This window comes from Rousettus aegyptiacus, unplaced genomic scaffold (genome assembly GCF_014176215.1).
Source record: "Rousettus aegyptiacus isolate mRouAeg1 unplaced genomic scaffold, mRouAeg1.p scaffold_m13_p_1, whole genome shotgun sequence".
In the NCBI taxonomy this organism is placed as follows: domain Eukaryota; kingdom Metazoa; phylum Chordata; class Mammalia; order Chiroptera; family Pteropodidae; genus Rousettus; species Rousettus aegyptiacus.
In genome coordinates, this window is record NW_023416284.1 from 4,203,400 (window position 1) to 4,226,971 (window position 23,572).

Consider the following 23,572-nt stretch of genomic DNA (forward strand, 5'->3'; position numbering starts at 1 on the left):
TTTTTCCCTTCAGAACTTTGTAATAGCCGTCAGTATTATCTACCAAATAATTTCACTCATGTGTCTATCAATTTACTTCTCCACAAAATCTGCCTCCTCGTCTTCTGGGTGTACACCATAATGGATAATTGCTGCATAAACTATTGGTTTTCATTAAGATTTTTTTTCAGTTAATATAAAGAGTTCCAACATACATGTGTCTAAGTTATGAATACTTTATATGTGCCTCCCGAGACTCCCACTCCAGAAATTTCCAAGTTTCATTGCGACTGTCATTAAATTATTCTCTATCCCTTAGAAACTCAATCCAACGAGTGTTGACTGAAGGTCTAATGCGAGCATGGACGCGAGCCTGCCCGGTTGCTTCTCTGGCTTTGCATCCCGCCGCCCCGCTCCCGCGGGACTCCCTTGATGTTCTTTACGGTACCAGATGCGCTCCCCCTTCTCACAGGCTCTCCCTCCCACCTTCCTAAGACTTGTTGCCTCATCCTCAGGAAAAAGCCTTCCTCGACCACTAAGAGAACACCCCTCTCGGCAATTCTCCATCTTCTTTCCCTCCTTCACAGTTCTTCGAAGTGCAGGTTACAAACTTGCACATATCATTTTTTGTGTGCTCGTTTGTTTCTCTTCTGCCCCTCAAGAACGTAAGCTCCAAGAGAGGTGGCGTTGTTTTTCCCCTGTTGTAGCCCCGACACTCAAAGCAGGGCAGGGCATATGACAGGCACTCCATAAATGCTTCCTGAGTTTCTCTGTCTTGTGACTCACATATAGACAAGGCGCCATCCCAACAGCATTCATGGGAAGGAAAAAAGCTTACACAAATAACCGAGATAAGGCCACACAGTCCTAGAAATTCTGTAGAAGGACAAAGAGCTATGGGAATGCAGGAAACGTTTCCTGGAGGGACTGGCGCTGTGAGCGGGTTTTGCAGGGCAGATGATACTGAGCCGAAAAGCTGGCAATGGAACAGAGGGCATTCCGGTTAGAGGAAACAAATATGGTCCACAGGGGAAGAGCAGGGGGTCAAGAAAATCCTGCTAGATTCAGATGTGTGCCGCTGGTTGGAATGATTACTTTGCCCATCGAGATAAATGTTGGCTTGGTTCCTGAATCATTGCATGTTTCTGAGATTATTGGAATCTGAAAACATTGCCGAAGCATAATAAGAACTAAAAAAAACCACAATAGGAAATAACGAGAAGGGACTCAAACGCTTCAATTCCTTAGAGCTTGGTGTCTTAGGTAAGAACTCACGAAGTCCTCGCCAAACTATGGGCAGGCGTTACTATTCACATTTTACAAATGAAAGGTGTTTTAAAGTGTTTGATAACTCATTATTGAAATCTTAATCGGATCTTACTCTACTTCCAGAAATAGGATGCCAATAACGCATCATGGCAGTGCCTTCCGAGTGACGAGCAACAGAAAACGGTACCTCACTCATCAATGAATGAGGTAATTAACACCCTGAATGCAGCAGAGCCTGGATTTAGATCCTTCAAAACACCCAGGGCTCCCGAGGCCGGGAACAGGTCCAACGCCCTCGTTCCCTTGGTCTATTTCCTGCCGCGCACTCGCAAGCCGCAAACTTCCCCGGAAGTCCGGGAAGTCACAGAGGCGTGGGGGACCCCAGGACGGCGGAGACCCCAGCGTGACTGGCCAGGTCATTTAGATACCTCTCGCCACCCACAAGGAAACGGCCCAGCGGGCACGCTTCCTGCAGACCGCGCACGGCGGCGGTGAACTTGACCCGAGCCAGCGGCCGCAGGCCCGCGCGCGGCGCGCAGGCGGCTGCGAACGCGCCCCGCCCACTGCGGTCGGGCTCGGCCAATCCCGGGCGCCGCCGGGGGCCGCGCGCCACGGCCGACGGAAGGGGCCTTACGTCACTGCGGGCCGGCCAGCCCACTTCCGGCGCCCAGCCGGCCGTGGGTGTCGTGCTGGTTGGCCCACGCTCGGGGGGCATTTCACACGGGGTGGGTGCAGAGGCGAAGCCGTCCCCGGGGCCCCTCGCAGACCTCGGCGTCAGAATTTCCCCCTTGCGCCAGCGCTGTCTCAAATGTCAGGGCTCGCCCACTCTTCTCTGGTCTCGTCTGCCTAACCTTTCGGGGTCTCCGGAGGGGAAATTCGCCGTTGCTGCCGGACCTCTCCAGAGCGGGCCCTGAACCCAACCTTTAGTGGATGTTGAAAAAGACAGTAATACCCCTAAATGGCTTCCTTATACCCAATAACTACAACTTAACACCCTCACCCCCTCCCCAGCTTAATGAATAGGACATAGAAATGATATTTAAGTTTACTTCTGCATATGCAATTCGCCATTCACTGTGTGGTGAAAGGAATTTGATGTGGAGAATACGATTAAGATAGGAATAAAGTTGATTGAAATCATACCGTAAACTAGTGTTCTACACATATATTAATCTATAACCATATTCAAAGGAAGAGGGCGTTGTTAGGGTAATACTTAGGAAGCGTTTACTGAGCACCTGCTATGTGCCAGAGACTGCAGTAGATGCTAGGGATTCAGCATTGACCGAGACAGGAAGGTTTTGTGACATTCACAGGATTAAGGGATTAAGGGGAGATAAAACAAGACAAAATCCTAGAATAAGTGCTAGCAATGAAATAAAAGGATACATTAATTGGAAATATGTGTGTTATTTAGTAAGATAAGATTTAAGATGTAAGTGATCCATGAAAAAATAACCCGGCAGCAGTTTCTTTGCTTTTTTTTTTTTTTTTTTTTTTTTTTTTTTTTTTTTTTTTTTGGTGACCAGGCGAATTCTGGGGAGAGTTGCTTTTGGAACCAGGATCAATAAGGTCATGAGGACTGTTGCTAATGTAGGGGAAGCACAGACCCTTCTCAGGGTCTCTGGTCGGGCCTGAGAATTAAATTGTCCTAAAAAGATAAACAGGAGAAAAGTACACACATTTATTTAATATAAGTTTTACTGTGACCTGGGAGCCTTCATAAGGAAACGAAGACCCAAAGCAGTGGCAAAACTTAAATGCTTATAAACTGAATTGAACGAAGAGTAGCAATTGTGAAAAGGTAACTAAAATAAAATGGGGAGACTGAAGGAAAATTGTTTTAAAAAAACAAAAACAAAAAAAGGTTTCTGTACAAATTCTGCCAGATTCAAGGCCCTCTCTTCTGATAAGAATGTTTCTTTCCTCCTGGCACAGGGAGGGCCGATCTCATATGAGAGTTTCATCTGCTTTCAGAGGAAAAGAATGGAAATTAGAGTGCCTGTTTTTGCACTGGTTTTCCAAAGGCCTTTAACTCAAAATAATCAATGTGCTAAGTAGTATATTAGTGAACTCCTTCACTAACGTTATCAACACCGTTTCTGCATGGTTGAATTGTGAGCTCCACAAGGCAGAACAATATTGCTTAATTAACTGTTGCTGCAAGAAACTGATGAAAACAGAGAATCTTTTAGTTTGTACTTCCCATAATGTGTAGAGACTTGTCAAGTGTTGAATAAAACTGTATTGGATGGGATGGGGTGGTTCTACCCGGAAATAAGAAACTGACCTGTCTTCGTTGAAGTGTCTTCATTGCCAACCGTTGATCAATGTCTTTTGGTAAATGGTTTAGTTTTTTTGACTTTGTTCTGTAAATGTGTGATGAGAAATAGGTATGAACTATAGAGTTAAGACAGTGTCATAAGTGTTAATGATTTATTATTAAGTAATACTGATAGAGTCTGTGGTGGGTAGAGTATGAAATTTGGCATGAAAATGAATCTGACCAAGCCTCTGCAAGACCTTATACAGTTATTTCACCCCTCTGGACTTCAACCTCTGCATTTGGGAAATGAAAATTATGGTAAAACATGCCAGGAAGTCAATATATAATGTCTAAAACCAATAAATGAGAAATAATAGTTCAGTTCAGCATATTGTTTTAAAATACTCAGATAATTACCAGAAGGAATAAAGAGTTGAAAAATCTTTGCCTCTGGAGAGTAAGGCTGAGAGGTATGAAGGACTGAGTCAGAGGCCGCTGTTTTTCATTCTGAGCCATTCACTGATGTATCAGTGAGCTACAGCTGTGTAACAAGATCTGAGTCAAGCCTGGCACTTGACTATGGTGATCTGCTTCAGGTACAAGTACAGGTTGGCTTGGGTAGCTCCTTTCCACATGCTCATTTTAAAACCCAAGTTGAGAGGGTGCCATTACCTCACTGGGAGAAAGCTCTGCCTATGAAAAGGCAGAAGTGCCAGTCAGCAAGCCTAACCATCGGGTCAGTGATTTTTTTAAGGCTTCGATCAGTTCATGTCTGTTAACATTCCATTAGCCAAAACAAGGACAAACCCAAACTCAAGGGGCAGTACCCTCCACTCCTGCAGGTGAAAAAGTGAGAGTGAACATTTCTGAAAAATAATCCAACTACTACCATAAGTAACATCTGAGTTTCTAAAACTGTGTGTAATATATTCATTTGATAAAAATTAATGGTGAGTTTAGGTACATTTCAGATCTTGAAGGTGATGCAACATCTCAGGAATGTTAACTCGGGTTCATTCTCTTAGTGCTGAACCATCTGTCTTGCCATTTTTATTGTCACGGTGATCTTACGCTGCAGCAAGCCACCAGTACTGTCACCTCACAAGAGTTTACTATGCAGACTAGATCAAAACAACCTGTCTTCTCTTGGTTTTCCTTTTATTGACCTAAACCCCTCAATGACTCTTGAAGCGTGTATCTGACCACCTGCCTCCTCTCCTTCCTATTTCTCATTCTCCAAGATAAAAGGGGGAAGCTTTTGCCTGCTTCCTTGGCAAATAGCCAAAAGAGAGGTCATTCCAGGACACCAAAAAGGTTTTCTTCAGAAAATGCAAAATTCCAGACACTTAAAATTTTTGCATCAGTGCTGTATGTATTGTAGAAATGAATCTATTTAGTTTTAAACATTAAATAAAAACCACTCTCACCACCATGATAAGCCTTGTATGAGATAAAGTGCTTTGTAAACCACCAAAGAAAAATAACATTATTTCTTTGAAAATAAACATGTTTTTAATATCTAAATTGAAACTCTAAGAACACAGCCAAACTTAAAATACTGTTCGATCTCCTATATTACTGGTGAGAGTGCTAAGCGATTCTTTTTGTATGGAGTTGCTCAAGTGTATTTCCCATTTCTGGCAATTTACCCTCCAGTTCCACCTGCACAAACAAGACATATGAATGTCATTCGATGCAGTTCTGTGTATAGAGAAAACGACTGGAAATAACCTAAATGTCATCAGCAGGGCACCAGTAAAAAAAACGACAAACATGGGACATGCCAACAATGGCATACCATCTGGGTGGAACAAAGGAGGAACTTTTTGATATGGAAAGATCTCCAACGTACTCATTAAGGCGGTGGTGGCGGGAGGAAGTACAGAACAATACATATAGTCTGTTACATTTCTATGAGAAAGGAAAATATAGTATATATTTGTATTTGCTTGTATTTGCATAAATACTGGAGAGACGCCCCAAAACTAATAACGTGGTTACCTGTAGGAGGTGGAGATGGAACTGGAAGGGGACACAGATGAGCAAAAGACTGTCTATTCAATATAACTCTTATTCCTTCGGTTTTTGAAACTAGTAAAAGTATGACTATTCAAAAACTTAAAAAAATTATGTTTTGAGATAATTTAATCAAATACTTGTTAGATTTACGTGCTCAGCGTTGCCCTAATCCTATGGATGCAAAAGCAGCATTGAGATCTTTAAAAAAAAACTCTGGGAAACTAATGTACGTGAAATTATCGCGTGTAACCGGGACTGGTGACCGAACGTGGGAGAGAGAGGCCGGATAGGCCTTGAAGTGTCCTAATAAAGCGGAGGCAACACGGGAAGTCAATCCAGGAAAGAGGAACAATACAAAGAGAAACCAAAGTGCACAGAGGAAGCGTGAAGGAACAGCTGTATTTTATAAATATGCATGTTTAAAACAGAGAACCAGGGCCCTTGAATCGGGCATTGTATCGATGGGCTGCGGCAAAAAGCGGGTTAAATCCAGCAGGTGTTGTGGGCAGGTCGGACCATTCGGGGCGGGGGGAATTTAGTGAGGATGCGTGAGTCCTCGTCGTGCTGGGTGTTCCAACTGGAACCATCCTAAGGACGCGGAAAGGCAGGCCGTCCCCTACGGTTCTCCGAAGTGGATTCGGCCGGAAGTGACGTACGCACGCGAGCGGCGCGCGTGTGCGCAGCGAGGGGCCGAGGAGGCGGGCCGGGCGGCGCGCGTCTGCGCAGTGAGGGGAGGTGAGAAACCCGGCGGCGTGCGCCTGCGCAGTGCGGAGCCGAGGGCGTTCGTGCGTGCACGGGTACGTTCCCGTTTTAGTCCTGCTTGAGTTTAGTTGTACGCGGCGCGGAAACGCCACCGAGGAACCGCGTCTGAGGAAGGAGAGGCGAGGTTTAGGTCGGGGCCTGGGGAGCGCGGCGCGCGCGCGTGCCGTGGCGCTGCGGGCGGTGAACGGGCTCGGGCCGCCGGCGGGACAGCCCCGCGCCGCTGGGGCGGGGCTTCGGGAGGAAGCGCCCAGAAACGGGGTCCTGGGTCCCCCGCGGACCCCCGCCCGCAGCCCGCCGCGTCTCAGGACGTGCGGCTTTCTAGCATAAGCGTGTCGACAGGCAGTGTAGTACTAAGTGTAAAGCTTCCCAAATCGTGTGCATAGCATCCCGCCAGTTTGGAAATGACCCCGTTTGTTGGAATCGTTTTATTAAAATCTACTTTGCACGGACATCAGACTCTACAGATAAAGATTAGGCTAAAACTTATTCAGACCCTGGCGTGGCAGCTGCGGTTTACGAGAGAACTAAGGGCAAAGAGAATGTTATTGGTTTGCTTTTAGTGAGGGGATTACCATCTCTATAATTAAAAAAAAAAAAAAAAAGTTCAAATATTTAACACTTCTAAACCGCCTGGCCCGAATTTTAAGTACAGTTATTGGAACTGAAAAAAAATCCCCTCCAAAAGCCTTATAGACTCATTGCTGTAGACTTTGTGTAGTTTTTTTGCCCATGAAATTTAGTTTAGTCATTTCTCTATAAAATAGTGCTTTAAAAAAAGACTTTTTATCTCCTGCATTGTGTGGAATGCAAGACCCATGTCCTTGTGTTGTAGCAAACTTCATTTGCAATATATTATTAGAAACCAGGTTTTAACAACATGGTAAGAAATTAGTACAAACACGTGTTAGCAGCCTAGCTGTGTTTTCATCTCACACAGTAATTGAGATTCTATTACGTAAACCAATATTACCTTCAGATGCGTTTTTTATATTCAGTTATGTTTGTAAGAAAATTTTCCCTGTTAGGCTGCTTACAAATGTTCCTGAACTTAAGATAGTTTGCTGTTCCATGGTTATAGTGAAAGTTTTTTGAAAATCTTTTTTTTTTTTTTTTTTTTAACTAAGCCTTTAAAAAATACAACTTAAAAATGGCTTCAAAGAGAGCTCTGGTCATCCTGGCTAAAGGAGCAGAGGAGATGGAGACGGTCATTCCTGTAGATGTCATGAGACGAGCTGGAGTAAGTCCCTCCGGGTTTTCTGGCCCTCCGCCACACTTCTAAAAACACTTTTGGATTTTTAAAAGTCATTTTGAATAAAATCACATTTACTTTATGACATATTTCAAACATAATCACCCGTTTGTTTTCCACATTTAATGCCTCTTTAACATTTTACCGTATTTCTTTCAGACACATTTCTTGAAGAACAAATGCCCTAAAGAAATAGAACTTCATAAAGCGCTCTGTAAATTTTCTTAATTCTGTTCCCCTTCCAATTCCAGAGATAAAGTAGCATTAGTTTTCATTTTGCATGTCTGTATTACATACTTGTATATGTATGTAGTATATCTGTATTACACATCCGTGTGTGTACGTATGTAGTATATGACCACACTGAACACTTCAATAGCATCTCCTGAGTATTTGGTATCGTTCTAAGGATTTATATAAATTTGTATAAATCTTACAACAACCCTGTGAGTTACTACCATCCTTATTCTACAGTTGAAGAAACTGAGGCACAGGGACACCAAATCGGGTGCCTGTGTTGCCGAGTTAGTGAGCAGAAGAGTGAGCGCGCAGGCCCAGGCCGCCTGGCCGGAGTGTTGACCTGCATTAGTGTGGTTCTCATGAGTGAAGATGCATATGGATCCAGGCTGTTTATTTAAAAATGCTGCTTAGTAGTATTACTGCAATCCATCTCTCTGAATCCGTTCTTTTATTACGTGGTTTCACGGCATTACATACTGTAATCTTCCTGTATAGGCTTCTGTGCAAACATCTGAAAGTTTTTTCACCTCGGTGCCTATAAGTGGACTTGCTAAGTCACAGGACAGCCCTTAGTTGGTGTGACCAGATTTTGTCAAATGACTCCAGAGTCTCAACACGTGGGACCGCTAGCAGTGTAGGGAAATTTCCATTTTTCCAGTACTAGCTTTTGATATTATGAACTTTGTAAATCTTTGCAAGATAAACTACTTCATTTTTTTAATTTGGATTTCTGCCTTAAGAGAATACCATGAGGTTTAAATGGCAAGTAACTTGGCAGGATAGATTATTAATGGAATGCTCAAATCATTTATTGGCCAAACCAGAACACCTGTGGGAGAAGGGACACTAACCAGACAGGGTGTCTGGACAGCATCTGTAAAATCAAGGCCGTCCTGGGCAAACTGGGACAAACCTAGTTACTAAGTATATTTTGCCAGCTCATGGTTTTGTTGCAGTATTTCCTGCCAAGTTATTTTAAAACAGGGCAGCTGTAAAAATGTTACTTTGTGGTGTTCTTAAATATCATGATGACGTTTTTCTCGTAGATCAAGGTCACCATCGCTGGTTTGGCTGGAAAAGACCCCGTGCAGTGTAGCCGAGATGTCGTCATTTGTCCTGATACCAGTCTGGAAGATGCAAAAAAAGAGGTTCGTTCTCCATACTTGGAATTATTCTGCCCTATGGCTTCTTTTACCTGTTTCTTGAGATGTCTTTTGACTGCATCTAAGGCCTTGTTAGCACACACATATGTTAAGAAAGTTACTTTGCTTTAGTATCTTCCCCACGGTGAGCCCTGGGAAGCAGAGGACTTTGCCGTTTTCCACACGGCCTCCGCAGACCCTGGCGGTCCCCCGCTGCCTCCTGTGCTCAGTAAGCAAGTGGGTGGGCTGGACACTTCAGCAGGGTTTTCCTTGCCTTCGCAGGCAGCCTGGCCTCCTGCTGCAGCTTCATTACTTGGTATTAAGAGAATCAGCTGCCACGTTTCCCATTCATTTTGGATGCTTTATTCAAAAGTGACTTTTTTCCTTTTTCAGTGACACAGAAGTGGTGGCGTGATTCATTTTATGTGAAATAACTCATAACTTGATCAGTGGTTAGATTAAGGGAGGAGTGGGAGTTCCACTCAAATTATGTCACTTTTTCAGTATCTTTAGAATTATAGTTCTTGTTATTGCTGGGAAACTGTCAGGAGCTGAGGTGTCTTTCCTCAGAAGCAAGCCTGCCCACACGTGTACAGACACACACCTCACGGGGGCGCAGGCTTTCCCGGCCAGTGTGACAGGAATGTGGACTGTACACTCTTGGAGTGAGAGTTGGCATGAAAGGAGGCAGAGCCAGCTCATGAATGTGTCCCCCTGAGGGTCCTGGGACTGTGATGCCCCATACTTAGCTGCCCACGAATGCATAGAAAAACGTTTATTACTTTTTAGTAAGTTCAGATATTTCAGTGGTAGATTGTGGAGTATTAGAATATTGGAATTTACATATAAATTGTTGAAACTTTCTAAATAGCATGTTAAAGTACGTAGAAGTAGGTATTCCTCCGTTCTTTTTCATCTTGTGTCTGGGTGTTTTAGGAAAGTTATTACTTTTTGTGTCTGTTGGTCACTTCAGATTCTAAAAGCAGTGAAAGAAATTCTGTACTTCATATATTCCCTTTTTAGTTTTGCTTTTAAAACAACAGTAGGATGATTATAGTCTTTAAAAGTAATTCTAAATACTAAATATTCCTTTAAATATGTTCTAAAGTTTTATAATTTGCTTGATGACTACATTTTTACCTTTCTAGCATTCGAAAGCATTGTTGAACCAATTTCCATTTTATAATTTTAGCAAGTTTGAAATCATTAGATTTCTAGGACATTTGGGGATACTAAAATGTCATTTCTCTCTCAAGTTTCATTTTTCATAAAGTTAAAATTTTTTCTGTGCCTTTTACTTAAAATGTTTTTTATTATATTTTATTATCATGTACATTCTTGTTGAAAAATAATTCATACAGCAAAGACAGACATAAAGTCAAAACGTGGACTGTCCCTTTCTCGTTCTTCCCCTCCCCAGTGGCGGGGGTATCTCCCTCGCATGTGAGCATCTGTGCAGCACGTGCGTGCGGCTGGGTCTATGTAGTGCACGGCCATCTGCACGCACACGGTTTGTTTCTGCAGGGACAGGACCGTGCTGCACCCACAGGGCCGCAGCACAGACACCGTCACCACTCTCCGGATGCTCTGCGTCCCGTCAGAGAGAGCCACCTGAATTCACTGTTCTGTGAACAGGGTTTCGTGATGACTGATATTTAGAATATGAAAGGGTTATTGACTGCCACTTCAGTGCACGCTTCAAATGGAAATGTCTTCAGTTTTATTTTTAAAACTCTTACAGGGACCGTATGACGTCGTGGTTCTGCCGGGCGGTAACCTGGGCGCACAGAACTTGTCTGAGGTAAACTGTCCGTATAACGGATCTGTCCGAAGTATTGCAACATCTGTTGACGTTCTCTTGATTTTGTTATTATTAAAATGTTTCGGGAAGGAGACCGTGACTAAAATAAGAACAGGTGACGTTAAAATGGTGTTCTAATTTAATTTTTAAAAGCTACTTCTAATGACATTTACTACAGAAATAAGCTGAATTGGTGGAACAATTTATGAACAGATTTGGTGAATACAGTCCAAACGTTAGACTACTTTATTCCTTCCCTGTCAAGAGCAAAAGAAAAATTTTGTGTTTTATGAAGGCTTAAGCATAGGAAGGTGAAAGATTGGTTGTCTTTTCAACAGTCAGGGTGCGGAGGGTCGCAGGGGGCTAGGGCTGCCAGCTCGAATGAACAATGGCATCCAGAGAAGCCCCTGCTTCTTGGCTTTAAGCCTTAGATGGGGTGTCAGCCTGATGGAAGGGGAGGGTCCCTGTGCCCCAGGAAAAGGGCTTTTCCCGTGCAGTCCTTCAGCGTCTTTAAGAAAAGCAGGCCTTTCCCTTACAATAAATGCCCTAGTTGGGTTTAGGAATGTAGACACATTATGCGTTTGATAACTTTTTATGTTAATGATTTAGAAAATTACTGAAAAATAGATTTAAAAATCTTTTGGTTTAAGCTCAAATTAGATTCTGCCAGTTTCTAGCGGGAGGTTGGCTGTGGCCTGGTGCTAACCTGGCGCTCTCTTGCTTTCCTTGGACTAGTCCGCTGTTGTGAAGGAGATTCTGAAGGAGCAGGAGAAGAGGAAGGGCCTCATCGCCGCCATCTGCGCAGGTAGAGTGTCCTTGGTTTTCTTAAAAACACATGGCGAGCGGGTCGTTTTAGTGGACTGTTCCAGATGCTTCTGCCCCTTCCCAGCGCGGGAGGGCCTCTGTGTCGGCATATCCACTTTGGGTGACGTGAACTTGGTGTCGTTTCAGAAATGAGTAGTAGTTGTTTTCCGCTGCTCTGTGCCTTCGGTCTCGTTCCTTGGAACTTAGTGTTTTCTCCGTTTGGTTGACCTCAGTGGCAAACAGGCCCGCTGGAATCCAGTAAACAGCCTGTCACAGCAAAACCCTGTGCCGGCACCCAGGCCGCAGGGGCCGGCCGGGCACTGGAGCGCCAGCTGCGCCCGTGCTCGCCCCGCTCATTCTCAGGCACTGCGTGACCTGCCACTTAACTCAGAGTAAGGCCCTTGGCGCTTCGTAGACGTCCCCACGTTGGAGACCGTGATTTCCTGATTTTTAAAATTCAGGCTCGCTCCGCCACCAGATGGTGTTCTGCCGTCCTGCTTGTTTGCCACAGCATCATTTGTGACCAGTGCCTTTTTTGTCACAGGTTTTCATTAAGTGTTTATCAGAGGAGTGAGTAAATGAACAGCTGGATTGGGTAAAATGGCCCAGAGATGTTTTATTCAATACCGTAGACTTTCAGAGACGTGGTGGACGGGGATCCTGGGGCTTCGCAGAGCCGTGGTTCTCGGTGTCCTTTCAAGGGGCTAGAAAGGTCAGAGCAACACTGAAGACACAGGAGTGGCCGCAGAGTGCGGCGAGCGTCATTCGGGCATGGTGTGTGTGTGCGGATATTCTCGTGTTGTAAAAATCACCCAGTTTTAATTTCTCACGGGGCAGTTACTGGTAGACGCAACCCACACGAAGGCTAAAGGGGTCTGAGACCCAGATGTTTGAGAATCGCCGCTGCATTAGAGACTGGGAAGGACCCCGGAGGCGGCCGCCTGCGGGCCCTGTCCTTGCGTCCCGCTCCACGCCAGCTTCCTGACCTGCCCGCAGGGCGCAGGGCCGGACTCCTGCTGCAGGACGCCGCCTTCCATGCAGCCCACGCAGCCGCCCCTCTCTGGGGAGGGAGTCGGAGGTGCATGGTCGTGGGAGGACTTGGTCCAGCTGTCCCAGCCTCATTCTCAGGTGCTCTCACCAGAGGAAGGAGGGGAGGGCTGGCCGGGGCTGCTCCCTTGTGACTCTGCTGAGAGTAAAAAGCACATGTCAGTTTGGGCTTTTGTGTCATTCAGGTGGCCAGATTAGCCACGTCTGGTTCACTGTTTTGTACTTAGGCTTGAATGCTTAGACCTTACAGTCATCTAAATAGACATTGAAAAGCAAACAGCGCCCCAGTGACGTTTGATTGCTGAATGTCCTGCGCTGCCCTTCTGGGGACTGCAGAAATAGCAAGAAGTGTGGTGAATATATGATGATTGGTGAATTTTGCGTTAGTGATTAGGGACTGTCCATTGAACTGAAAGAATATTAGCTTAGCCCCTAATGCCAGTGAGTGGGAGGGACAGACTTGGAAGGGCGACCGCCGGGGGAAGAACGAAGAATGCAAAATGAGGTCCCCTCTGTGTGGGGGAAGGAGGAGGGGAAGGAGGCCTGGAAGTTGTCAGTGCCTGGTCTACATAGTCTCGGGGACACTTGGAGGGGCCGGCGGTGGCTGTGGTGTTCCTCCTGTTACGTGCCACACGGTGGCGCTGGTGGCTTTCGCCTTGGCCACCCAAGGGGATTCCATCCCGTCCTCCCTCCACTTCCTGCGGGGACTTGACAGTCTTCTCCTCCATCAGAATTTCACGTCCTGATCTAGTTAACATCTCTTCCCTAATTCCCCAGATGGCATGTCTTAGGCCCCAGAAAGCAGAGGTGACGCGCTCACCGCGGTGAGTAGGACCTCAGTGACTCCCCGCCTGCAGCTGTAGCATGAGTTCATTGACGTTGCTATAGGCAGCCGTTGCCGCCCTGCGAGGAGCAGCTTACACGTTCCTGACGTCGTGTCTTGAGGGCTGCTTTAAAATGTAAGATGATGTAGGCAACTACTTGTTTTTTTAAGTCTTACAAAATAAGTATTATCTCTCATTCAAATAAGAATCGAGTGGTAATTCCGCAGATTTTATTTGCTGCCGTACGTAGCGGTCTCACACTGAGAATGAAAGTGAGGTGGAGAGAGACTTGCACTATATTTGCGGCTTTCGAGCTGAAAGAAAAGTCCAGACGTGGTCTGCAGCTGACACGGCGTGAGGCAGGGAGCTCGCGGAGCTCTGCCCTGTTCCTTTGCTCTTCCCTTGGAGCAGCTGTGGCCTGAGTGGCCCGTGGGTGTGCCACGTCACCACGTCTCACTTGGACTTGTGTCAAAAAGTGAAAGGCCAGCAAGGGCCAGTGCTTGGGCTTGGCGAAGCCCAAGTGCGCAGACGTCCGAGGGTCTGAGCTACGGCGTCCTAACCGCTGAAGGTCAGGGTGCCGCTCTAAAGCGTGTTTTTCTAGGTGTGACATGAAGTCTCAGAAGTGTGTGTGTGTGGCTTAGAGGAAAAAGGTAGACTACTTTTTTAAAAGTTTCAAGATAATATAGCAAAGGTTCACACCTTTTTGGTGTTAGTCCTTATTTGAGGACTATTACAAAATGTGCTTGTGATTGTCAACGAAATTGACCATATTTAGTGAGCGCATTTTGGTACAAAATCTCAAGTTAGCAACCGTGTATTTTTTAAAACTTCATTTTAGGAGGGAGGCATAGAGGATCACAACCTGAGATGCATGGATGGATGGATGAGTGCTAATTTTTTATTTTCAAGTAAAAAATAAAATTAGTCTGTGAAACAGCACTCAAGTCCGGAAGTTCGGAGAGTGCCAGTGGCCTTGAGCGTGTGACCGAAGTTTTTGATGGCTGAGGGTCAGGCAGGATGCTCAGGCCTCGGGTCTCCCCGCTCCTGTGCCCCCGACACCCGTGCTGCCTGTTCCCGGACCGGGGGCCACAGTCAGGTTGTCTGCGGGCTCCCTGCAGATTGAGGCACAGCTTTATGATTCCGTGGTATTGAAGCGTTTTGACTTCGTGCACCTTTGCCAGAAGCGCCCACCCGCTGGTTTGTTATAAATATACTTTGCTTCATACCGAGAAGTGTTTCATTTCAGAAGCATACGTCTCTTTTACGTGAGAGCCTCCTGATTTTGAATAATACTTTTGCTGTTGCAGTTTTTAACACGAGTTTCTACACATGTATCTACACTTAAATCTTTTTATTAATCTCTTTTTTAGGTCCTACGGCTCTGTTGGCTCATGAAATAGGGTTTGGAAGCAAAGTTACAACACACCCACTTGCTAAAGACAAAATGATGAATGGAAGTAAGTACGCGCTTACACGTTGACGTACAGTAAGGCCGTTCCTAAAGGCTGTAACTTGGCTCGGTTTCCCGTTCCGCATGATCTGAGGCGCAGAGTCGAGCGCAGGCGCGGTGTGGTCGTTGCTCGTGTGCTCTGCATGCGTTCGAACTGGAGAGACGGAGTGGGCTGCGGGACAGAGGCCTGTCTCCGGGTGCACCGTTGGGGGCTGGCGACTGAGCCGGGGGCCAGCCGAGTCCTGATGTCTCGGGTTGAAGAGATCATGACGTGCCAGTTTCACTAGTATTTTTACTAGACACTTGGCCAGAAACCTGAGGGTAAATTTTAAACCTCGACAGCAGTTTCAGAAAGCGCCCTTTGCCCGTGGTCCAAGGTGAAGTGACATCGCTCTGGCCCTTCAGGGGATGCCTGGGTGGCAGGCCAGGTTGCCGTGGGACACGCTTCTCTTATAAATAGCAGCCAGACGTTTACCTTTTATCAGTTTATTTTTGTAAAAACAGTTTCTTTTTCGTGGTAAGAGATGCAGACAGTGAGGGGGGCGAAGGAACGGACGCTGCTTCCCCGCCGGGCTCGCGCCCCGGCCCGTCTCTGCGCGTGCCCGTCACCCTCGTCGTTGGACATGTGTGCTCAGAGGAGGGCACCGCGCACATTCTGCAGCTTGCCTTCTAAACCTAACACCGACGTATCTTTTTAGTAATTTATCAAACATTTCTTTAAGTTTCTGATGCTGCTGCTTATTTGGAGGCTATGAATATAAAAGAAGCACAGCATGGTCTCTGTCCTCCAGGCGTCAACAGCTTGCAGAGACACATACGTCAGATTTTACAATGCGAGGCAGTATGTAATTAACAGCCAGACCCTGTAACCGAGCCCTGAATGTCCAGCTCCGTGAGCGTCAGGGCTTCCTCGGTGACAGCTGCTGCTTCGCCGCTGGCGTTCGGATCAGCCAGGTAGTGTCTTCTGTCAGGCAGGCGCTATCTTCCTCCGCCATCGGTCCCTGGAGCGCACGTGGCAGAAGCGGAGACCCTGGAGCTTACAGAGGGAGAGGAGCGTCACGCCAGTGCGGGCCGCTGCGGGAGGAGCGGGCGTGTCCTGCTAGAGGCCGAGCAGCTCACCTGCCGCTCAGCCGGCGAGGAGGACGAGCCCCTGGTTCTGCCTGAAGCTCCAGCCAACCAAAAATCAGTGAATGAACAAACAAAACCAAATAATAGTATCAAAGGCCGATTCGATGATAACTGCAACCAGCACGTTTTCTGCCCCATCTCGGTCCTCCTCTGCGCTAATTCTGAGCTAAAAAAGTAGAGCAACTAACACTACGTCTTACGTTTTCGCGTCAAAGGAAAGTGATGCATCTTTCATGATGTTGCTGTTTTTTAAATTAATGGACCTTATTTTTTAGAGCAGTTTTAGCATTATAGCAGAATCAAGCAGAAAGTGCAGAGTCCCTGAGACCTGCGCCTCACGCAGCAGTGGCCTCCTTTCCTGCGCCAGGCGCTGCCTTCGTTACGGTCCGTGCACCGGCATTGACGCGTCATCATCACCCAAAGTCCGTAGTTTACGTTGGGGTTCATGCTTGGCGTTGGACGTTCTGTATGTTCTTAAGAATACTTTGATCCAGAGTATTTCCTCGAAGACCTATAATTTTATAAAAGTTGCTAGAAAGATTCTAGGTTGTCAGAACCATCTTTACGGAAATCGATTCCAAAGAGGGCTCTTGCTCCTGGCGTGTCTCGATTTAGGAGTGTAATTCACTTTGAGCTGATGGAGGTTTCGGCAGGTTGGAAAAAACCAAGTCAGCCTTCATGCCGTGTGCGCCGCGTGAGGAGGACTTGAGGGGCACACGGTCCTCCAGGACCCGAAGGCGGGTCTGTTGTGAGTTTTTCCTGTAGCGCCTCCTGAGTGTGCCGGTTGATTGGGAGTGGGGAGGACCAGAAGGCCAACTCAGTTGTTGCACGGTCTCAGTGGGGCCTCACAGTCCCCAGTGCCCAGCGAGCCAGCTGTTGTCATCGCCGAGAAGCCAGGTGACTCCCCCAGAGTCAGGCCAGAGCCCAGGCCCCGCCCCTTGTCCTGGTGAGGTTCCCACACACGTGGACGCTACCAGGCGTCATGTGTAGTCAGTGAACCCTGGTGTGGAAAAAGGTGTTGGAAGTTTCTGCCCCCTAGAACATTCTGCGAAGTGGAGCTGGGATCACTTCCTGGGTGTCTCCTTGGGCGAGGCCCTTCTGCTGGTCACAGTGAACTTACTGGATCAGTATGAAACTTTTTGCTCAACATACAGTGCAGTCTGCGGGCAGGGTCTCTCCATTCTCCCTTTTTAGACTAAGTCATGACTATGATTCTCTTGGGCGGGCATCCGGAGGCTATGGCCGAGCTGTGGCGAGGAGCAGGACCCCTGGGGCCAGAGCTGTCGCCGTGCGCCTGGCGGGCTCCAGCCTGAGCCCCGCTCCTGGCCTGGCGTCTGGATGACCGCGCCTGCCTCAGGGTTGCTGGGGGCGCAGGGAGTGTTCAAGGCACTTAGAGCCCTGGCCGGGTGGCCGGAGGGCGCTGGGCGGCACTGGGACGCGGCAGGGGCCCGGCTCCCCGTGCCTGGCCATCTGTGTGTCGGCTTTGACTGGGCTCCCACGATAGTCCCGTTAGGGCGGAGTCGTCCCCGCTTTGCAGAAAAGAGGAGCGAGGCTTAGAGAGGTCAGACGGCAGCTACATGGCCGATCGGATCCCAGGTCTGCTCTGCTTGGCGACGTCCCCTTAAAGGGCCAAATAGAAAGGGTGTCAGGTTCTCGGGCCCTCAGGTCTCAGCAGCTACCTGCCCGTGGGAGCTTCCCGCAGCTTGCCGAGCCGCGGGAGCTGCTGACCCCTGGCCTCCCCGGATGCTTTTTTTCTGAATAGACTTTCTGGCTTTGCGGTGTTCGCTCAAGTTAAACGAAATGAACGCCACACGCCGGATTGAACGTGAGGTGTCAGTTTGCCACATTCCGGAATCACATCAGCGGGCGAGTGCACGTGCGTTGTTTTCTCTGTCATCGCCACTAGGTGGCGGTAGTTGCTAAGCGCAGACCATTTGCTCTTCCTGGTTGAAGTTTTGCAAAGACCCGTGGAACATCTTTAACCAGTTTAATCGGTATTTGTAATATTTTACCCACAAGAGAAGTGAACCATTTAGAACTGTGCCTCACGCCGCCCCAGTCTGGGCAGCTCATCCCAGCTCAGCTTTCCAGTTCAGCATTTAGAATCACCTCGGCCTGTTTAACCGTCTGTAAATGACGTTAGGTTATGAAGACTTTTCCCTCAAACTGGGGGTCCTCTTTTCTTCCACGTAGGAACTGGGGAACTTTAGCTCTACTGCGTGCGGTTATTTTAATGAGGAGTGTGAGACAGATTGTCACAGGCGGTGTTCGTCCACCTTGAGAGGACGTGACCATTGTGTGTGTGGTCTGTAAAGCCCGTCACAGCAGGGGAAGCGTCACTTCTGCTTTAAGCGGAGTCTTCAGCTGCCTTTTCCATGGCGTGCATTGAACCAGCGTCCCCTGAGCCCCGCCCCCTCCCACCCTCCCACCCCCCCACCCCCCCCACCCCGGGCTCTAGGGCTCTGGGGCTCTGGGGCGGGCTTGCCCTGGCTGGTGGGGGGCGGAGGCGTGGTGGTCCCCGGGCTTTCGGGGCCGGGGGAGGGTGGTCCAGAGCGTGTGTGCCTGGCCCCGCCTGCACTGACCACACAGGAAGAAGCCACGGAGTCTCCTCAGCTTTAACCCCTCCCCTAAATCTGTGTGTCCTTCATGTCCCCTGTCACTGTGTGGCACCACCATCCCCCAGTTGCTGGGGACAGACGGCTGGGAGGCATCTTTGACTCCTCTGCGCGTCCAACCCTTCACCGAGTTCCAGGCATCTTATCTCCAAGATGCATCTCAGACCTCCGTTTCCTCCCTGTCGCCACCGTCCTCAGCCAGGTCACCATTAGCTTCCACCGGGACGGCAGGATCTTTTCTGTCCCCCTTCTGGTTACTTCCATTCCAGTCTCTGTGCAGGCCGGACCCAGGGCGCTTGTGCACCGTGACCTGGAGTTCAAGGTCAGCTCACCCCACGGAGAACCTTTGCCCACTTTCTCCAGCACCCGTGGGGGGCAGAACCAGATGAGCTCCGCTCTGCACTTTGGGGTGGCCTCCTGTCCCGTGGTGCTGAACGTGGGGAGGTGGGGGGAGCAGGGAACCTGCCGGGGCCTGGAACTCAGACCCTGCGTCAGGTGGACAGGAGCACGGGGCACCGGGGCTGGCCGTCCTTCGCCCGGCCGCCCTCCGGGCACTTAGACGTCAGTGTTCCAGGTCGGCTGGAGGCAGGCAAAGGCCTGGCCTTGTGGAGGGGGGACCGAGGAGCTGTCGACAGGTCGTGTTGTGCGGGGAGGGTGCGGGGAGGGCGCTGCGACCTGAGGGGCCTGGCCTGGACCCGTCTGACCCAGGCACCGCCTCCCAGGCGGGACGCCGCTCTGGAGCGAAGGGGCAGGGCGCCAAGAGGCTCCTGGGGGGAGGCCGCTCGGCGTCCAGGATGCGGGAGCTCCACGTGGGGCAGTGCCCCGCGTGCGCTGGGGGGCCCTGCCCTTGTGGCCGAGACTCCCCGCACGCAGGAGAAGCATAGTTGTTACTAGAGTCGCAGAAGCGCGGCCGGTCGAGGGACGCAGAAGGCACGCGGCCCCGAGGAATGAGTGCGATTTCTTCCCCCTCACCTCGCTCCCTTCCCGACGCCTTGAGCTGTGCGTGTCGTCGAGACAGTGGAGCGTGTGTGCAGAACACAGGCGGTTCCTCCCCTCCGCTCTGCGCGCCACCCGCCCTCCCCCGCCAGGTCCCTGGCCGAGGGCGCTGTAGCAGGGGACGGGTTGGGGAGAGCACAGTTGGTCAGCACCTCTATCTCGCACTCGAGGGAGATACCCAGCGAGAAGGGCGACCTGGGCCGAGGCTGAGAATTCGGACCCAAGTGCCATCCAAGGGGAAGGGCGGGGCGGGGCCTGGGGGAGGCGGCCGGGCACTGAGAAGGGCAGATGGGGGTGTGGCAGCCTGGGGCAGTTCGGCTGGGGCGTCCCTCCTGGTCTCCCCCTGTGACAAGAGGCCAACCAGGGAGGGGCTTTGTGAGGGTCTGTGTTGGCAGATGGGGGGAGCTCAGAGAAAGCCTCTCCCCGCATCGTCGTTTTTCAAGAGCCTTCAGCTCAAATGTGTCAAAGCAGGACCTTTGGGGTGGCGTGTCCTACAGTCATGGGGGGCACAGTCTGCTTCCCTTCAGTTCAGGGACTTGGCGCGTCGTACAGAGCGAGTGTGAGTGATGGGCATTTGCCCTGAGACCTCCCGCAACACTCACAAGGTCTGACGCAACTTCGCCCGGCTCACACGTGTGTGTGTGTGTGTGTGTGTGTGTGTGTGTGTGTGTGTTTCCTGTCAGCAGCGGCGAGTGTGTGTCGCCCTTGGCGGTGCACGGCTCCTGCAATCTCACGCCGTGCTGGGGAGCACTGGGCGGCCTGGCCGTGTCGCGTGGCCGCCGTGCGCTGTTCTGGATCGAAGTGTGCGAGGCGGGCGGTAGGCCGCAGCGGGGGATCGCACGGCGGCGTGCTGCTCAGGGTCCGGCGTGGCCCGGCAGTCCGTAACCGTTTTTCACTTTCTCACACCCAAGGTCATTACAGCTATTCGGAGAGTCGCGTGGAGCGGGACGGCCAGATCCTGACGAGCCGGGGGCCGGGCACCAGCTTCGAGTTCGCTCTCGCTATAGTGGAGGCGCTGAGCAGCCCGGAGGTGGCCCAGCAGGTGAAGGCCCCGCTCGTCCTCAGGGACTAGGCCGCGGTGCCCGGCAGGGCTGGAAACGGGCCGCCCGTCACCCATTCTCACCGCACCGCTTTCAGCAAGAGCGGTGGCTTCCCGGGGGAGCCCTCGTCACCGTCCCCGCGAAGCGTCCCCTGCGCATCCTCCACCTGCGGTTATGTCCCCACATTTCAGAATAAACAGGATACGCAGCGACTACCGATTGTCCCTCACGTTGTCTCTCATTTCTTCTGTGAAACCGAATTCGTCATCAGCCTCCTTCGCAGCTCCGTTGGTGAAGCTGAGGTGAGAGGGCAGTGAGCACGGGATACCGTCACGTGACACCGTGGGCGGCCCCTGCACCCGACAGTTCCCAAATCCTTGGAATTTCCAGAAGCACTGAGTGATCAAGCTGTTCCTTGTCATGGTAACAAGGTGGCTTTCGGATCCCACGAAAGGGTGGTGCTGGTTACAGGGTAGCCATCCAACCAGTGGTTAGAGGGCTGGACTCCAGCTGCGCCCCCTGCCTTGGGGGGCGGGCAGAGGGCCTGGAGGCCCAGGCAGTAACAGTGGCCAAGGACTTAGTGCTGACCGTGTATGAAGTCTCCATAAAAACCCAGAAGGCCTGGTCATCGGTCCATTTCTCGGGGAGCTTCTGCGTTGGGGCGCCAGAGCGCTTCCGCGGGCCAGGCCCAGGCTCCACGGGACACACCCCTTCCCTCGAGCCCAGGCCCGTGTGTCTGCATCTGCGTGTGTCTCTGTCTGCGCCCCACACACGCCTGTCTCTCCGTCCAGGCCCCGCGCTTGTCCCAGTCCAGCTTCGAGTCGTGTCCATTAAGACCCTGTGTGGTAGACCCATCATCTAGTGAGTGGACCGGTGTTCCTGAGATTTCTGTGAGCTGTTCCAGCAAGTTCATGGAACCCAGGGAAGGGGTCGTTGGGCCCTCACATTGTCGCTGGCTAGTCACAGCCTGGGCCGTGACTGGCGCCTGTGGAGGAGGGTGGGCTCATGGGTCCAAGCTCGCACCCTGTGGAATCCGATTCTGTCTCGGGCAGTGTCCAAGTCGGGTTGAACCCTCCGAAACCCTGCTGGCGACAGCTGAGATTTGCTTAGTGTGGGAAGCCTGCGCGCACACGCACACGCACACACACACGTTGAAACTGGGTCCAGAGACCCCTTGCAACACGTGTTACACGGTAAGGACTAAAAGCCTAAAAGCGAAGATTTAAGAGGGTTGTCATTTCTCTCCGGTCAGTTAACTGTGTACCTTTAATAGGCGTCGGAAGACGCCAGTCCAGTTGGCGGTGGTGGCGAATTTTTGTGAAGCAGCAGAAAGGTGTTCGAGGCGGCCACAGTCTCTGCGTCCCTTCCTTAGGGCACAGCTGCAGCCCTTCACCCCCGCGGCCTACCCAGCACCCACCAGGGTGGGTGGCGACCAAGCCCAGCCCATCGGAGCCTTCGTGCCCCTGGCCACTGGGACCCCGTGGCCAGCCAGACTCGGTGTGGGGCCTCTGCCCTCCCGGGTGGTGTTCTTGCTGCCGGGTGGTCAAGAGGCCAGGCAGCAAACCTGGAGTCGCCCGCGGCCACCTTGTCACTGAGAGTGGCTCCAGCGCAAGACGAGGAGCTGGGACGTTACTTGACCCAAGATCCAGCTACACCTGAGCAAGAACAACTGGACCTGTGGACAGGAGCCAGCAAGTTCCTGGGCTTCCGCGTTTGTCTCATTCATATGCATAAGTGACCGATACGGTGACAGAGGAATTAAGTTAGTGGTCAGGTCCCTGAAAACAGCAGCTGCTAAGTAAAACATCTTAGCAGTCGCACTCCGCGAGCCACCTTGTCGTCGGCCCTCCTTACTGGCCTCCCCGCCCCCACCCCCCACCCCTGTTCCTCCTGCCCTCCACTCCTAGGAGAGTCCGAACGTCAGCAAATTCCTTCTGAAAAGGCCAGGTCGTAAACAGCGTAGCCAAGTGGACCATCAGGTCTGCTACAGCCAGTCTGTTCCTCCAGCCCAAAGCAGCCCTAGACTAGTACGTCAGGCGACGGGCACGGCCGGGTCCCCACAAAGCTTCCTTTACGAAGCAGGACTGTGGCCCTCGGGCTATGGTGCCAACTCCAGGACCGGGCAGCGAGGCGGCTGTAAATGTTTAAAGCTGTGGACCTCTGTAATTGCACATTTCGATGGCTGTGAAGATACAAAGCCAGCCAGGGGTGGGGGCAGCAGGGGTGACCGCACGGGGGTGGGGGGGGCGTCTCCGAGGAAGTGACTCTGGAGCTGAGACCTGAGGTTGGGGTGGGACTGGAGTACGTGCCCTCAGCAGCGATGTTTTGTGCCCACTAGGTGCCAAGCCCTGTTCCTGGTGCTGGGAATAAGCCCCGGGAGACACGCAGTCTGTCTCCGTGGAGCTGATGCTGTGGGTGAGGGGGAGAGAGAAACACAAGTTCGAGAGGATTTACTGTCAGTGAAGAAGAGTAGGGAACGGGAACAGCGCCTGGAAGTTGCCTGCGGGGCGGTTCGGGAAGGCCTCTCTGGAAAGGGGCCTTGGAGAGAAGCCGAGAGATCTGGGTGCGAAGAGGCAGGTGCCTGGGGTGCTTCTGAGCATCCCAGGCCAGACGCAGGAAGTGCAAAGGCCCCGAGGCAGGCGTGTTAGGGGCCAGGCCGAGGGGAGGCGAGGCAGACGTTGGGACTGACTCGGAGCTGGGGACCACTGGAGGAGGGCCCCGATCCTGCCTGGTCCACAGGCTCAGTCCGTCGGGAGGGAGCTGGGGCGGGAACAGGGGTGCAGGCCCCAGGTGGGAGGCCACAGGCACGGTTAGGACTGGGTGCCCACATGGGCGTGAGGGGGCCGGTTCCCACACTTCCAACTTGGAACACAAGGTCAGGCAGAGACTCCCGTCCTGAGCTCTGCACAGGGGTGTGGGGGGCCCGAGGGTGGGTTTAGAA

General features: G+C 50.7%; 1 protein-coding gene across 2 annotated transcripts; it reads left to right on the forward strand.

Annotated features, from left to right (window-relative positions):
- The first annotated feature begins 6,221 nt into the window (after positions 1 to 6,221).
- On the forward strand, positions 6,222 to 20,848 carry PARK7 (Parkinsonism associated deglycase). 2 transcript variants are annotated; one of them, XM_016158719.2, is made up of 7 exons: positions 6,222 to 6,330; positions 7,420 to 7,532; positions 8,831 to 8,932; positions 10,668 to 10,727; positions 11,463 to 11,532; positions 14,773 to 14,859; positions 20,503 to 20,848. In XM_016158719.2, the coding sequence occupies exons 2-7, from the start codon at positions 7,443 to 7,445 to the stop codon at positions 20,661 to 20,663; spliced, it is 570 nt and encodes a 189-aa protein (XP_016014205.1). In that variant the 5' UTR covers positions 6,222 to 6,330; positions 7,420 to 7,442; the 3' UTR covers positions 20,664 to 20,848. The 2 variants fall into 2 exon arrangements, with proteins under 2 accessions (XP_016014205.1, XP_016014206.1); XM_016158720.2 differs by having other exon boundaries at positions 6,300 to 6,425.
- The last annotated feature ends 2,724 nt before the right edge of the window (positions 20,849 to 23,572 follow it).